The 14,873-nt window shown below is 45.1% G+C and overlaps 2 protein-coding genes across 5 annotated transcripts in view; both read left to right on the top strand.

Annotated features, from left to right (window-relative positions):
• Nucleotides 1–14,873, top strand: part of WDR33 (WD repeat domain 33) — a 137,546-nt gene that overhangs the window by 88,948 nt on the left and 33,725 nt on the right. For all 4 annotated transcript variants that reach the window (XM_060178161.1, XM_060178159.1, XM_060178160.1 and 1 more), the window contains 9 exons: nt 7,796–7,922; nt 8,809–8,963; nt 9,068–9,146; nt 10,026–10,136; nt 10,591–10,685; nt 10,876–10,962; nt 11,198–11,337; nt 11,950–12,102; nt 13,534–14,763. In XM_060178161.1, the coding sequence (XP_060034144.1) occupies nt 7,796–7,922; nt 8,809–8,963; nt 9,068–9,146; nt 10,026–10,136; nt 10,591–10,685; nt 10,876–10,962; nt 11,198–11,337; nt 11,950–12,102; nt 13,534–14,763 (2,177 nt within the window). The remainder of the gene's footprint in view (nt 1–7,795; nt 7,923–8,808; nt 8,964–9,067; nt 9,147–10,025; nt 10,137–10,590; nt 10,686–10,875; nt 10,963–11,197; nt 11,338–11,949; nt 12,103–13,533; nt 14,764–14,873) is intronic.
• POLR2D (RNA polymerase II subunit D) overlaps nt 1–14,873 on the top strand; it is a 129,316-nt gene that overhangs the window by 101,466 nt on the left and 12,977 nt on the right. The gene's annotated exons all lie outside the window — the stretch shown is intronic.

Here is a 14,873-nt window from a genome sequence, read left to right as displayed (position 1 = left end):
CGTTACAAACGTAAATGCCTCCTTTCCCCATTCCATTTCTTTTCCTTAAAAACCACTACCAGCTTAAGCTTCATTTTCTACAAACACGACTAAATTATATCTTGTTTATTTACTTATGTATTTCACAAGTCCGTCTTAGCACGTGATATAACTTCCACAAATGATAACATTCACTCTTTTTTTTTTTTTTAAATACATTCACTCTTTTTAAGTACAATCCTAAGAACTGTGACAAATGTTTTCATTTTAAATTTCTTTTTCTTAGGAGTAATGGTTTATAGTCAACAGTAAAATACAGTAATTTGTACACACAGAACATTTCACATCTTCCCCATAACAGTTCAGCCTCCACCAGCTCCCCCTCCACCATCATGTTCCAGGACCTGAATCTTCCTCCTCCACCCCAGAGCCTTTTACTTTGGCGCAGTACACTAACTCCAGTCCGAGTTCTCTTTACCTTTTCCTGTCTGTTCTTATTTTTCAACTTCTGTATTTGCGTGAGATCACCCCATATTCCTCATTTTTTTTTTTTTCTGACTGATCTCAAGATGATTGTTCAAGCTCCATCCAAGATGAGGTTGAGAAGATATTTTTCATAGCTGAGTAGTAGTCCACCGTGTATATAAACCACAACTTGCTCAGCTACTCACCTAGGTTGCTTCCAAGTTTTGGCTATTACAAATTGTGCTGCTATGAACATAGGTGTACACAGACAGATCTTTCTGCGTGGGTGTGTTTGGTTCCTTAGGATCTATGCCCAGGAGAGGAATTGAAGGGCCATAGGTAGATCCACTTCTAGCTACAATCCTAAGAACTATGACAAATGTCTTTTCATTTTTTCTGTTCTTTTCACTGGATAAAGTCAAATTGAGGAGGTTGGGAACAGAGGAAGAGAGATACCTATGGCATTGTTTCACATTATTTGTGAAGGTTCCCTACTCTGGGGTAGACTCTAGGGGCTCGTATCTGGGGTAACAACATCACCACCTGACCCCAGAACTGTGATAAATGTGATCAAGGTTGATCACATTACAACCCTTCCAAAAAGTTGTTCTTTGCTTAATTTTTTGTGATCACTGCTGTGATCAGTGTAGAGAACATTTCAGTCACCCCAACAGTTGCCACTCTTTGCCTCATTTTAAGAACCATATTCAAGAACATGACTTCCCTCTTGCTCATTGGTTAACATGTAGGCTTCTAGTCTTGTAAAGATCAGACCAGTATAGTAAAGACCTTTATATATAAATCCTGGTGTGCTTTTATGATTATAGACAAAGTAGATTTCTGGCTGAGGAGTTCAGGATTAAAAACTTAATTGCTTAACATTATTAATAGATACGACTGGCCTTCCAAAAAAGTAGTTGTAATTTGCTTTTCAACCAATTGCGGATGATAGTGTGAGTTCTTTCCTTAACACCAGCTGTCACCAAATTACATTGTGCTGATTTGGTGGAGAAAGTACTGCATAACATAGTAACTTGTATTGACTGACAGGTAGTTTTTTTCCTTTAAGAAAATGCCAGAGCAGTTCATTTTCACAAAATTTCAAACTGCTTATTTATGGTAAATACTACAATATGACATTAGAAGGAATGTGAGTAGAAAGAATTTACCTTTGGTTCTTTTATTCCAGTATAACATTCATTTCCCGTTTATCCATTTCGAAATCTTAAGTCGTATGTGTGCATTTTTATAATTATCCTCATGCTGCGACTTATGTTGAGTTATTTTGTTTGCCTTTTAGTTCTCTATTTTATTGCTTCTATTTGTTTCAAGAAACTTCTTTTTAATAGTTGGGTTTCTAGTTTTTGACAGAGTTCAGTGAATCATTCCATTTCTAAAATTTGTTTATACTTTTTCACTATTAGAAATAAGGATTAAGGGAGTCGGGTGGTAGTGCAGCGGGTTAAGCGCACATGGCGCAGAGCACAAGGACCGACTTAAGAATCCCAGTTGGAGCCCCGGCTCCACACCTGCAGGGGCGTCGCTTCACAGGTGGTGAAGCAGGTTTGCAGGTGTCTGTCTGTCTCTCCCCCTCTCTATCTCTCCCTCCCCTCTCCATTTCTCTCTGTCCTATCCAACAACGACATCCATAACTACAACAATAAAACAACAACGGCAACAAAAGGAAAGAAATAAATAAATATTAAAAAAAAGAAAAAGATAGATAGAAGGATTAAAGGGCCGGCCGGGTGGTGGTGCACCTGACTGAGTGCACATGATGCTGAAGGACACGGGTCCCCAGTCCCGAGTCCCCAGTCCCAACCTGCAAGGGGAAAGCTTTGTAAGTGGTGAAGCAGCGCTGCAGATGTCTTTCTTTCTCTCCTCTGTCACCCCCTACCCTCTCAATTTCCAGATGTCTCCAACAAATAAAGATAATTAAAATTTAAGCAAAGTTTTTTTTTTTTTTTAAAGGGGTGGTTAAAAACGGGGGTGGATGGTGGCACACCTGGTTAAACACTCAAGGACTCGGATTCAAGCCCTCTGGTCCCACCTGCAGAGGCGAGCTGCTTGAGTAGTGCAGGACTACAGGTATCTTTTTTTTCTCTCCTCTATCTCCCTTTTCCCCCTCTCTCTCTCTCTCGTGGGAAATCATATATATGCCACTCTGGCACATGTGATTTGGGGGTTCGACTAAGAACCTTATACTTAACTATCCAATGATTTACCCATTTGAGCCATCTCCTGAGCCATTAAGTAAAAAAATTGCAAATCCGGGAATATGGCTGTAGCTCAGCGGGTTACGTGCAGGTGGCGCAAAGCGCAAGGAGCAGGGACCGGCGTAAGGATCCGGGTTCCAGCCCCCGGCTCCCCACCTGCAGGGGAGTCGCTTCCCAGGCGGTGAAGCAGGTCTGCTGGTGTCTGTCTTTCTCTCCCCCTCTCAGTCTTCCCCTCCTCTCTCCATTTCTCTGTGCTCTATCAACAACAACGACATCAATAACAACAATAATAATAAGTACTACAGTTTTTTTTTTTTTTTCCTCCTCCAGGGTTATTGCTGGGCTCGGTGCCTGCACCATGAATCCACCGCTCCTGGAGGCCATTCCCCCCCCCCCTCCCTTTTGTTGCCCTTGTTGTAGCTTCGTTGTGGTCATTATTATTGCCCTTGTTGACGCAATTCGTTGTTGGATAGGACAGAGAGAAATGGAGAGAGGAGGGGAAGACAGAGAGGGGGAGAGAAAGACAGACACCTGCAGACCTGCTTCACCGCCTGTGAAGTGACTCCCCTGCAGGTGGGGAGCCGGGGGCTCGAGCCGGGATCCTTCCACCGGTCCTTGTGTTTGGCGCCACCTGCGCTTAACCCGCTGCGCTACAGCCCGACCCCCAGTACAACATTTTTAAACAACAAAGGCAACAAAAGTTAATAAATAAGTAAATTTTTTTTTGAAAAGTTACGAATCCATTGAGGAGGCTCACGGGTTAAGAATAAGTCCTTTGCAGTTGGGTGGCTTCAGGTTCAGTCCCTAGCACCCCATAGCAGGTTGGTTGTCTGGTCTCTCACATAACACACAATTTTAAAACTCTTGTAAGGTTATTTCTTCTTTTTTTTTAATATTTATTTATTATCCCTTTTGTTGCCCTTGTTTAACATTGTTGTGGTTATTGATGTTGGATAGGACAGAGAGAAATGGAGAGAGGAGGGGAAGACAGAGAGGAGGAGAGAGAGACACCTGCAGACCTGCTTCACCGCCTAAGAAGCGACTCCCCTGCAGGTGGGGAGTCCGGGGCTTGAACCAGGATCCTTACGCTGGTCCTTGGCGCTTTGCGCCACCTGCGTTTAACCCGCTGCGCCACCGCCCGACTCCCTTAAGGTTATTTCTTATTACTCGGTGACATTTTATGCTAGCTTAATGTCCTCATCTTTTTAATTTAAAAAATATACAATGAATATATGCTATTTCAGAGGTTTCCAATCCACTTCCCAGTGGTACTCTACTGGTGGATAAATCACCTATTTAGAAATGACTTACTTATTTTTTCTGAGAGACAGTCGTGTTTAGCTCAGCTGTGGTCTGTGCAGTGGCAAGGATCAGGCGTGGGACCTCACCAGTGGAAGTCCTATGCTTTGTCACTGAGTGTCCTTACTGGCCCTCACATTTTTTTAATTGAATTTTTTCTTTTTTTTTGGCCTCAGTAAATCATTCATATGTGTCATTGTTGGTAAATTATCACCGTAAGCCAAATATGAGCAGTGCACTGCTTTAAAAAAAAAGTTGAAAATTGCTTTGTGCTCAGGGAGAGTCCACAGGTACTAGCACATACACTGGGGTGATGTCCGTTTCTCTCTCTCTCCTCCTATTCCTCTCATTAGTAAATAAAATGTGAAAAATGAAGAAAGAATTACCGAGCAATATGCAGTTACGTCTCTGTACCCATGCCACTTTTTTATGTTCCCCTTGCTGGAGGCAGTTAATGGATGAATCTTGTGTTTTCTTTCAGACACAGTTTATAAATATGTTTCTATTAGCTCACGCAAATATGTGCTGTGTGTCTGTAAAGGCACAATATTTGCATGCTGCACATACATGTTTTCCCCAATCTATTCTTGCATGACTTCATTTTATTGTATGTAATTTTTGAAAAGTGCTTTATATATGTACAATTATTTATTTATTCCCCTTGGTTTTTTTATTGTTGCAGTTATTGTTGTTGTTACTGATGTCGTCGTTGTTGGATAGGACAGAGAGAAATGGAGAGAGGAGGGGAAGACAGAGAGGGGGAGAGAAAGACAGACACCTGCAGACCTGCTTCACCGCCTGGGAAGCGACTCCCCTGGCAGGTGGGGAGCCGGGGGCTCAAACCGGGATCCTTCCGCCGGTCCCTGCGCTTTGTGCCACCTGCGCTTAACCCGCTGCGCTACAGCCCGACTCCCTCCGCTCTTTTTCTTAGTAAAAATAAACAACAAAGGGAGTCGGGCGGTGGCGCGGCGGGTTAAGCGCACGTGGCACAAAGCACAAGGACCGGCATAAGGATCCCGGTATGAGCCCCGGCTTCCCACCTGCAGGGGAGTCGCTTCACAGGCGGTGAAGCAGGTCTGCAGGTGTCTGTCTTTCTCTCCCCCTCTGTCTTCCCCTCCTCTCTCCATTTCTCTCCGTCCTATCCAACAACAACATCAATAACAACAATGACTACAACAATAAAACAAGGGCAACAAAAGGGAATAAGTAAATAAAATAAATATTTAAAAAAATAAACAACTACATCTTTCCATGCCCATCTTCACTCCCAGTTAAAAATGACAGCTCTGGGGGTCGGGCGGTGGCGTAGTGGGTTAAGCGCATGTGGCGCAAAGCTCAGGGACCGGCGTAAGGATCTCGGTTCGAGCCCCCGGCTCCCCACCTGCAGGGGAGTCGCTTCACAGGCGGTGAAGCAGGTCTGCAGGTGTCTGTCTTTCTCTCCCCTTCTCTGTCTTCCCCTCCTCTCTCCATTTCTCTGTCCTATCCAACAACGAATTGCGTCAACAAGGGCAATAATAATAACCACAACGAAGCTACAACAAGGGCAACAAAAGGGGGAAAAAAATGGCCTCCAGGAGCGGTGGATTCATGGTGCAGGCACCTGTGGAGAATGTAAAGACAGAAAATAGATGCACCTAAATACCATCACTCAGCTCAACATTATTTCTATTATAAGTCAAGTATCTAGACTTCTTGCCTTTCATCTATATGTAGATATTCACCTGCCGATGGACATTCATGTAATTGATTTGACTGTCATTTCCAGAAATGCTGTGCTTATTTATGAGAGGGGGTGGAGGGAAAACCAGGGTATCACTTTGGAATATTAGATGCTGAGGAGAAAGCTTAATGACTCAAGCAAATATAGCTCCCTGGCTGCAGTACTACCCACTGTGTGGTCCACATGATTTTTGTTTGTTAAAATAAAGTTATTATAGTGTGTGAAGGCATAGTAGAGTGTTTGTGCAAAGACACTCTTTTGCTTGAGGCTTCAAGCTCTCATGTTCAGTCCCTCACGCCACCATAAACCAGATCTGAGCACTGCACTGGTATAATAAAATAAAAATTAAAAAATAAAGTTAGGAGTTGGGCAGTAGTGCAGCGGGTTAAGCACACAGGGCATGAAGCGCAAGGACCCGATTCAAGGATGCCGGTTCGAGCCCCTGTCTCACACCTGCAAGGGATGGCTTCACAAGTCATGAGGCAGGTCTGCAGGTATCTTTCTCTCCCCATCTCTGTCTTCCCCATCTCTCTTGATTTCTCTCTGTCCCATTCAACAACAATGACAGCAATAGCAACAACAATTACAACAACAGTGATAAACTACAAGGGCAACAAAAGGGAAAAAATAGCCTCCAGGAGCAGTGGATTCGTAGTGCAGGCACCGAACCCCAGTTTTAACCCTGGAGGCAAAAAAAAAAAGTATGTTGAAAATTTTAGTAATGTCTTCAACAATACTTTAGAACATGTGCGTCCTATTTCCCTAAGCATTATGCGTGTCACTATAGTTTGTTTTGTAATACGTTTATATGCTATTTACAGCATCAAGAAGAAGTTGCATGACGGGGTTAGATAGCATAATGTTTACGCAAAGAGGCTCATGCTTGAGGCTCCAGATTCCCAGGTACAGTCCCCTGCACCACCATAATCCAGAGCTGAGCAGTGCTCTGGTAAATAGAAATAATAAAGTAGAGAGTTGGGCAGTAGTGCAGCGGGTTAAGCGCACATGGCACAAAGTGCAAGGACCTATTTCCGTTCGAGCCACCGGCTCCCCACCTGCAGGGGAGTTGCTTCACAGGTGGTGAAGCAGGTGTCTTTCTTTCTCCTCCCCCTTTGTCTTCCCCTCCTCTCTCCATTTTTCTTTGTCCTATCTAATAATAATGACAAGGGCAACAAAAGGGAAAATAAATTAAAAAAAAAAGAAAAGTAATAATAAAACAGAATTCTGTGGTGCCACCAGCATTATCACTGGGGTTCGGTGCCTTGTGGCCATTTTTCCTTTTTATCTTTTTTGTTTTTTTAATTTTTGTTCACCAGAACACTGTTCAGTTCTGGCTGATGGTGTTGCAGGGGATTGAACCTGGAACTCAAGCATGAGAAGACTCTCTTTGCATAAACATCATACAGTCTACCCCCACAATGCCACTTATTCTTAATGCTTTCTTTTCCATTTTACTTGATGGAACAGAGTGAAATTGAGAGGGGGAGTGGGAGCTAGAAAGGGAGAGAGATAGACACCTGTTGACCTGCTTCTCCAGTTGTGAAGAGTCCCTCAGACAGGTGGGGACTAGGGGCGTGAACCTGGGTCCTTGTGCATAATGTGAGCACTCAACCTGGTGTGACCTTTCCTGTAGCGTTTCAAACAGACCAGTTAGATATAGAGGGCAGGTACAGGAGGTAATATAGTGGTTATGCAAAAGACTTTAAGCTGGACACTGGAAATCCTAGGTTCAGTCCCTGGCACCACTGTAAGCCATCGCTGAGCTGGTCTCTGATTAAAAATAAAAACGAAGGGGCTGGTCAGTGACACATCTTGTAGAGCCCACACAGTGTGCAAGGACCCCACTTCAAGTCCCTCATTTCCACCCACAGGGGGAGCTTCATGAATAGTGAAGCAGTACGGCAGGTGTCTCTTTTATCACTCTCTGTTCTCCTCTTCCCCTTTAATTTGTCTGTATCCGAAATAAATAAATAAGTAGATACCTATCAATAAAAATTGAAATGAGGGGCATTAGAATAAAACCGTTCAGTAGGTTACTCTACTTGGTTTCATTAAGTTTGGAGCTCCGTTTTAATTTCATAAGACTGACTGCGTCTTCTTCATTTGTTTGTGACAGGGCACGGTGCAGACGTGAAATGCGTAGACTGGCATCCGACGAAAGGCTTAGTTGTTTCAGGAAGTAAAGACAGTCAGCAGCCCATCAAGTTCTGGGATCCAAAGACTGGGCAGAGTCTGGCAACACTGTAAGTGACAGGGACCCCACTTTGGTCCCTCCCCTCGCCCATGGGGCACAAAGCTGCCTGCGGTCCATTTCAGCTCTCTCTCCTCCTGTGCGTTCCTGACAGAGTAGTTTAGATGATGCATGGGATGCTAACTGCAGAAGTCTCGTCCATGAACTTAAATTCTCTCTTAAACTTAAATCTAGCTCCCCGAGATAAATTGAGGTTCAATTTTGTGCCACCCGTACCTCAACTCAACTTTGGTAGATAAGGGTGGAGGCGGAGAGTAGAGGGGGTGGAGGCGGTGGTGATCACCATTGGAGTTCGTGTGCCACTTAACTCAAGCACAGCTCGGCTCTCTTTGCCCCGCGACATTTGAATCCATTTTGCCCAAGGCGCTCGCTCACTTAGAGCGTGGCCACATAATACAAATTTCTCTCTGAGTCAGCTGTCTACACGCAGTTTTGCGAACATGTTATCATGACGTTTCTGGGCAGGCAGCTGTATCTTGTCCTTCTGTTGGGGAAGTGAGTGTCTGGCTGGAGCCCAACCCCTGGATCCAGGACCCAGCACAGTCCCCCTGCGTGCAGCGCTCCTCAGAGGCCACGTAGCTTGTTGCCTTGTCTTTATTTCAAAACAACCCTCAAGCTGTCTTGTGACCTCCTTTCAGGTTTTGTCTTAATGAGGAAAATATAATAACTAGGGACTTGCTGTTCCAGTGCTTCCCCACTTCACAGAGAGTTTTCTTGTCCAATGGAAACCCTGTTCCTGTTTTTACGGGTCACTACGAGCTCTGGGTTCACTCAGCTATTTCTTCTAAGTCCATTTTTACAGTGGTCTGGTGATGTTGCATGCCTCCCAGGAGGAAAAAAGAGCCATTATATCTAGTTTCTTGGTACTTTATTTCCAGCCACGCCCATAAAAACACAGTAATGGAAGTGAAATTAAACCTCAATGGGAATTGGCTGCTCACAGCATCACGTGACCACCTCTGTAAGCTTTTCGACATTCGAAATCTAAAAGAGGAACTGCAGGTCTTTCGAGGTCATAAGAAAGAAGCTACAGGTGGGTGAATATGCCCTGCTGGTTGTCGGTCTGCCCCGTAGCATTCTGAGAGCGCTATAGTGAATGTGATTCTGAGAGCCTTACCCCGTGATTTCCTTTTGCAGCTGTGGCCTGGCATCCTGTTCATGAAGGGCTTTTTGCCAGTGGGGGGTCTGATGGCTCTTTGTTGTTCTGGCATGTTGGGTATGTAAACACATCGAATATGAAAAGCAGTTGTATGTAGGGTAATGAGAGCATCATCAGGCTTTGTGTTTTTTTATTTTGAGTTTTGTATCAGAAGTTTCCTGAAGTTTTAACTTCTGTAAAGTCATCTTAGAGTAGAAAATGCACCACTTCTTTTTTTGTGTATGGAAGTCATTAAGAGAAAAAAAAATTGTCCTTTTTTCATTTTAACAAAATCATTGTTATTTTATTATTATTTTTTAATTTATAAAATGCAAGTATTGACAAGACCATAAGATAAGAGGGGTACAATTCCACACAGTTCTCACCACCAGAACTCCGTATCCAATCTACCCCCCACCCCCACCCCCCATAGCTTTCCTATTCTTTATCCCTCTGGGAGTATGGACTCGGCTCATTGGGGTGCAGAAAGTGGGAGCTCTGAAACTGCTTCCCCTCTGAAGATGGGTGTTGACAGGCTGATCTGTACTCCCAGCCAACATTGTTTTCTTTTAAACGAGGTGCTGAGGAACTAAATTTGTGCATATACTTTACTGCTGAACTGTGTCTCTCTGGGCCAATTTTTATATTTTTAGAGGAGACCCCCTCCCCCCAAGCACCACTCCACCATTCCTGGAGTTCTGCTTTTCTCTCTCCTTTCTGTTTTCATGTGGTGGCAGACATTGAACCCAGGGCATCATGAGTGAAGAAAGGCCTCTACTCTACCGGTTGTACCACTTCCACAGACCCCAATAAAATAGAACTTGTGGGATTGACCCTATTTAAAATAACAGGTTTTTTAGTGACTTTGTGTGACATGAAAAGAAAAAGAAAATCAATTGCTTTTTGAGGACTTATGTGAAAAAACAAAACAAAACAAAACAACTTTTTCTGTTACAGGGTAGAAAAGGAGGTGGGTGGGATGGAGATGGCCCATGAAGGGATGATCTGGAGTCTGGCGTGGCACCCTCTTGGACACATTCTTTGTTCGGGCTCGAATGACCATACCAGGTATGCTTTAGATAAGAAGGAACAAGGAGTTCCTGCACTTCAGGCACAACAGAAAATAAATGTGTGCATTGGCTGTTATAAACTTTATTTACTTTTTATTTATTTAAAATTTTTTTTCATGTTTAATGATTTATTTATTTTCCCTTTTGTTGCCCTTGTTGTTTAACTTTGTTGTTATTATTGTCGTCGTTGTTAAATAGGACTGAGAGAAATGGAGAGAGGAGGGGAAGACAGAGAGGGGGAGAGAAAGACAAGACACCTGCAGACCTGCTTCACCGCCTGTGAAGCGACTCCCCTGCAGGTGGGGAGCCGGGGCCTCGAACTGGGATCTTCCAATCCTTGTGCTTCATGCCACATGCTGCGCTACCGCCCGACTCCCTTTATTTACTTTTTAACCTGACTCTATCCAGTATTGCTCAGTGGTCCCTAACACACTTAATATTTATCTTGACAGCAAATTCTGGACCCGGAACCGACCAGGTGATAAAATGAGAGATCGATACAATCTAAACCTACTCCCTGGAATGTCTGAAGACGGAGTAGAATATGGTGAGACTCTCACACATTTCTCCTTCTGACGTGCTGTTATGAAAGTACAACTACTTGGAGTGATTTCACAAGAGTAATTTCAGAGTTTGAAAAGAGTGTGGAAGTGACCAAGGCACTTCGTAAAGATAAATTCACTGGGCCACCGTCTCTGTGGAATTTCTATCAGCAGTGACTATTTTCTTATTTTCAGATGACCTTGAACCTAACAGCCTGGCAGTGATTCCAGGGATGGGAATACCAGAGCAACTAAAGCTGGCAATGGAACAAGAGCAAATGGGTGAGAGAAGCTTCACCGGTAACTTTTACTTTATATGATTTTTGTTAGGCCTGTGTCTTATCTCTAAGACAATAAATTATTTTTGAAAGTACCAGATGATTTGTGTTGAGAAGTGCTGATCAAAGTGATTCAGGGTATGTAGTATTTGAAATGTATTCTCCCGACAAAGGTGCTTGTTGATCAAGTCTAGTCTCTTTCATTTCCTTGGCTGATTTGTTTCTGTTTACGATTACAGGAAAAGATGAATCAAATGAAATTGAAATGACAATTCCAGGCTTAGACTGGGGAATGGAGGAAGTGATGCAGAAGGATCAGAAAAAAGTACCTCAAAAGAAAGTTCCTTATGCAAAACCCATCCCTGCTCAGTTCCAGCAGGTAACTAGTGAAAATCGCTCCACACTTACTCATGCAGTGGGCAATTCTACTGGGCAAGTTTTTCTTTTACTGAATTTAGAAATGTGTTTCTCTTGGATGATCTCATCCATGCTATTCACTTTTTAGGGAACATTATGTATTTCAGGCATTTCTGGACAAACTTTCAATTTGGTGCTTATAAGTACTGAATTTGTCTTGAGTCTTTTCTGGATCTCTGATTCTCAACTACTTATTATCCAGGCTATTAAAGACAGAATGATAATAAATCAATAGAGAGAGAGAGAGTACAGTGACTATCTTTCACATCGTAGGTCTGTATTTTGCTTTATGTGTCCATCAATAAAAAGTATGTGCCCATCCAAAGAGGTAGTAGAAAGCTTTACCTTCCTATAACGTGGTCAGTCGTATAGCTTTTGTCAATTTAGCTTTTTCAACCGAGAAATGTACTTAGATCACTTCCTTTTAAGAATTGCACTAGTGCTAAGGACAGTGCTCTGGTCAACGTGACTTGTATTCAGCAGGTTAGAACGAGTCAAGAACATTATATAATCACTATTCCTGCTAATATCCTTTATACACTTGGACTATTTTAACATTCTTTTATTTCCAAAGGCTTGGATGCAAAACAAAGTTCCAATTCCCACCCCAAGTGAAGTGCTGAATGACAGAAAAGATGACATTAAATTGGAAGAGAAGAAAAAGACCCAAGCAGAAATCGAGCAAGAAATGGCCGCGTTGCAGTACACTAACCCTCAGCTTTTGGAGGTAAGTCGGCCTTGCTAGGGAGTCCTCGCTGACCTGAATGTAATGATGACGTTTCATACTGAGAGCTTTATTTATTTATTTTTTTAGAAATTTATTTACTAATTTGATAGAGACAGAGAAATTGAGGGGGGAGGGGGCCAGGGGCTCAAACCTTGGCCCTTGTGCACTGTAGTGTGTGCACTTAACCAGGTGCACCACTTCCTGGCCCCCTATTGGTAAACTTCATGAGAAGGACAGTGTCTCTCAGATGCATACGAACACCACTATTTTATTTTACTGTATTTATTGTACATTACTGGAGAAAGAGAGACCATCACTCTGGCACATGCAACACTGGGGCTCAAACTCAGCACCCCAAGCTTGAGAGTCCTGTATTGCATCCTCTGCGCCACCTCTTAGGCTGCAGGTAACACCATCTCTCTCTGGCCTGTTTGCAAGCTAGTTGGAAAAATATTAAAAAATCCTGGGTTGGGGGTAGATAACATAATGGTTATACAAAGAGATATCAAAGTCCCAGGTTCAATCTCCACAGCACCATAAGCCAGAGCTGAGCAGTGTTCTGTTAATAAATAAATAAAATCATTCTCTTTCTTAGACTTTTTTTTTAAAAAAAACAAACTTATTTATTCCCTTTTGTTGCCCTTGTTGTTTTATTTCTGGATAGGACAGAGAGAAATGGAGAGAGGAGGGGAAGACAGAGAGGGGGAGAGAAAGACAGACACCTGCAGACCTGCTTCACCGCCTGTGAAGCGACTTCCCTGCCGGTGGGGAGCCATGGGCTCGAACTGGGATCCTTACGCCGGTCCTTGAGCTTTGCGCCACCTGCGCTTAACCCGCTGTGCTACCACCCAACTCCCCCCTTTCTTAGACTTTTAAAACCCATCAGCTTGTGAGTCAGGCATAGCACAGGCTTTGGCTTGCTTCTTTCGCACCCGGGGCTTTGGAACCCACTGACACCTACCCGTGTTTGAGAAGTTACGTATTCTTTGTTAGCTACACTGATTACTTAGGCTAGGGGGTTGTCCAAGCCTGCAGGAAGCACAAGGCTGATAGGCCAAGATATCTTGTCTGGATGTTTCCCCACAGCCCACTTGTGTAGTGGGAGAAACCTAGTTGAACGCTGGAAGGAGAACTGAATGAATAGTGAGGGTCCAGGTGGGGAGCTGGACGGCCTGGCATGTGCAGGGGTCATAGGTTATTGGAGGTCAGCACTGTGACAGAGCCCCACTCAGTCCTTCCGAGATTCCCCCCCCCCCCTTTAAAATTTCTTTATTGGGGGATCAACAGTAGAATATAATAGTTTGTATGTGCATGATATTGTATGTTTGTTTTGAGGCTCCTTTTAAATGAAATATGTAAAAGCAATGTTTTCATCTTTAAGGTCTCCAGGTTATTTTTCAGTGTCCTTTTTCTTTCTTTCTTTCTTTCCAGCAACTGAAAATTGAAAGACTTGCACAGAAACAGGCTGAGCAGATCCAGCCTCCTCCCTCTGCCACGCCTCTTCTCGGACCCCAGCCCTTCCCAGGACACGGCCCCATGTCTCAGATTCCTCAAGGTTTCCAGCAGCCCCATCCGTCGCAGCCGATGCCAATGAATAGAGGTCAAATGGGACCTCCCGGCCCCCAGGGACAGCTCGGACCTCCCGGCCCCCAGGGACAGCTCGGACCACAAGGCCCTCCATTGCATCAAGGGGGTGGGGGGCCACAAGGATTTATGGGACCACAGGGACCCCAGGGCCCACCCCAAGGGATTCCAAGACCTCAGGATATGCACGGGCCTCAAGGAATGCAGAGGCATCCTGGACCCCATGGTCCTCTGGGACCTCAGGGACCACCTGGACCACCGGGAAATGCTGGTCCTCAAGGTCACATGGGTCCCCAGGGCCCACCTGGCCCGCAAGGTCACATGGGCCCCCAAGGCCCCCCTGGGCCTCAGGGACACTTGGGCCCTCAGGGACCTCCTGGTAGCCAAGGGATGCAGGGGCCACCTGGTCCCAGAGGAATGCAAGGTCCGCCTCATCCCCATGGGTTGCAAGGGGGGCCCGGGTCTCAGGGTCTCCAAGGTCCTGTTTCCCAGGGGCCTCTGATGGGACTGAATCCAAGAGGAATGCAGGGTCCTCCAGGTCCCCGAGAGAATGCAGGTCCTGCTCCCCAAGGAATGATGATGGGTCACCCGCCTCAAGAAATGAGAGGACCTCACCCTCCAGGTGGACTACTGGGACATGGCCCTCAGGACATGAGGGGCCCTCAGGACATGAGGGGCCCTCAGGACATGAGGGGCCCTCAGGACATGAGAGGCCCTCAGGACATGAGGGGCCCTCAGGACATGAGGGGCCCTCAGGACATGAGAGGCCCTCAGGACATGAGGGGCCCTCAGGACATGAGAGGCCCTCAGGATATGAGAGGCATGCAGGGGCCTCCACCCCAAGGATCCATGATGGGTCCTCCCCAGGACATTCGAGGCCCTCCAGGCCCACAGGGCCAGCAGGGGCCACCCCAGGGCTCCATGGGACCCCCACCGCAGGGTGGCATGCAAGGGCCCCCCGGACCTCAGGGCCAACAGAACCCAGCAAGAGGGCCTCACCCGCCGCAAGGGCCAATGCCATTCCAGCAGCAGAAAACAGCTCTTCTGGGTGACGGGCCCCGGGCCGCCTTCAGTCAGGTACCATGTTTCTCACACTTGTCAGCAATTCACTTTCTCATGCTGTGAAGAACAGTCCATGTTGACACCTCTCAGAATGATACTAGCTTGAGAGTAGCATCATGACTGAA

This window comes from Erinaceus europaeus, chromosome 18 (genome assembly GCF_950295315.1).
Source record: "Erinaceus europaeus chromosome 18, mEriEur2.1, whole genome shotgun sequence".
NCBI lineage: Eukaryota > Metazoa > Chordata > Mammalia > Eulipotyphla > Erinaceidae > Erinaceus > Erinaceus europaeus.
Note: the sequence above shows the minus strand (reverse complement) of the source record. Positions and strands in the feature narration are given on the sequence as shown.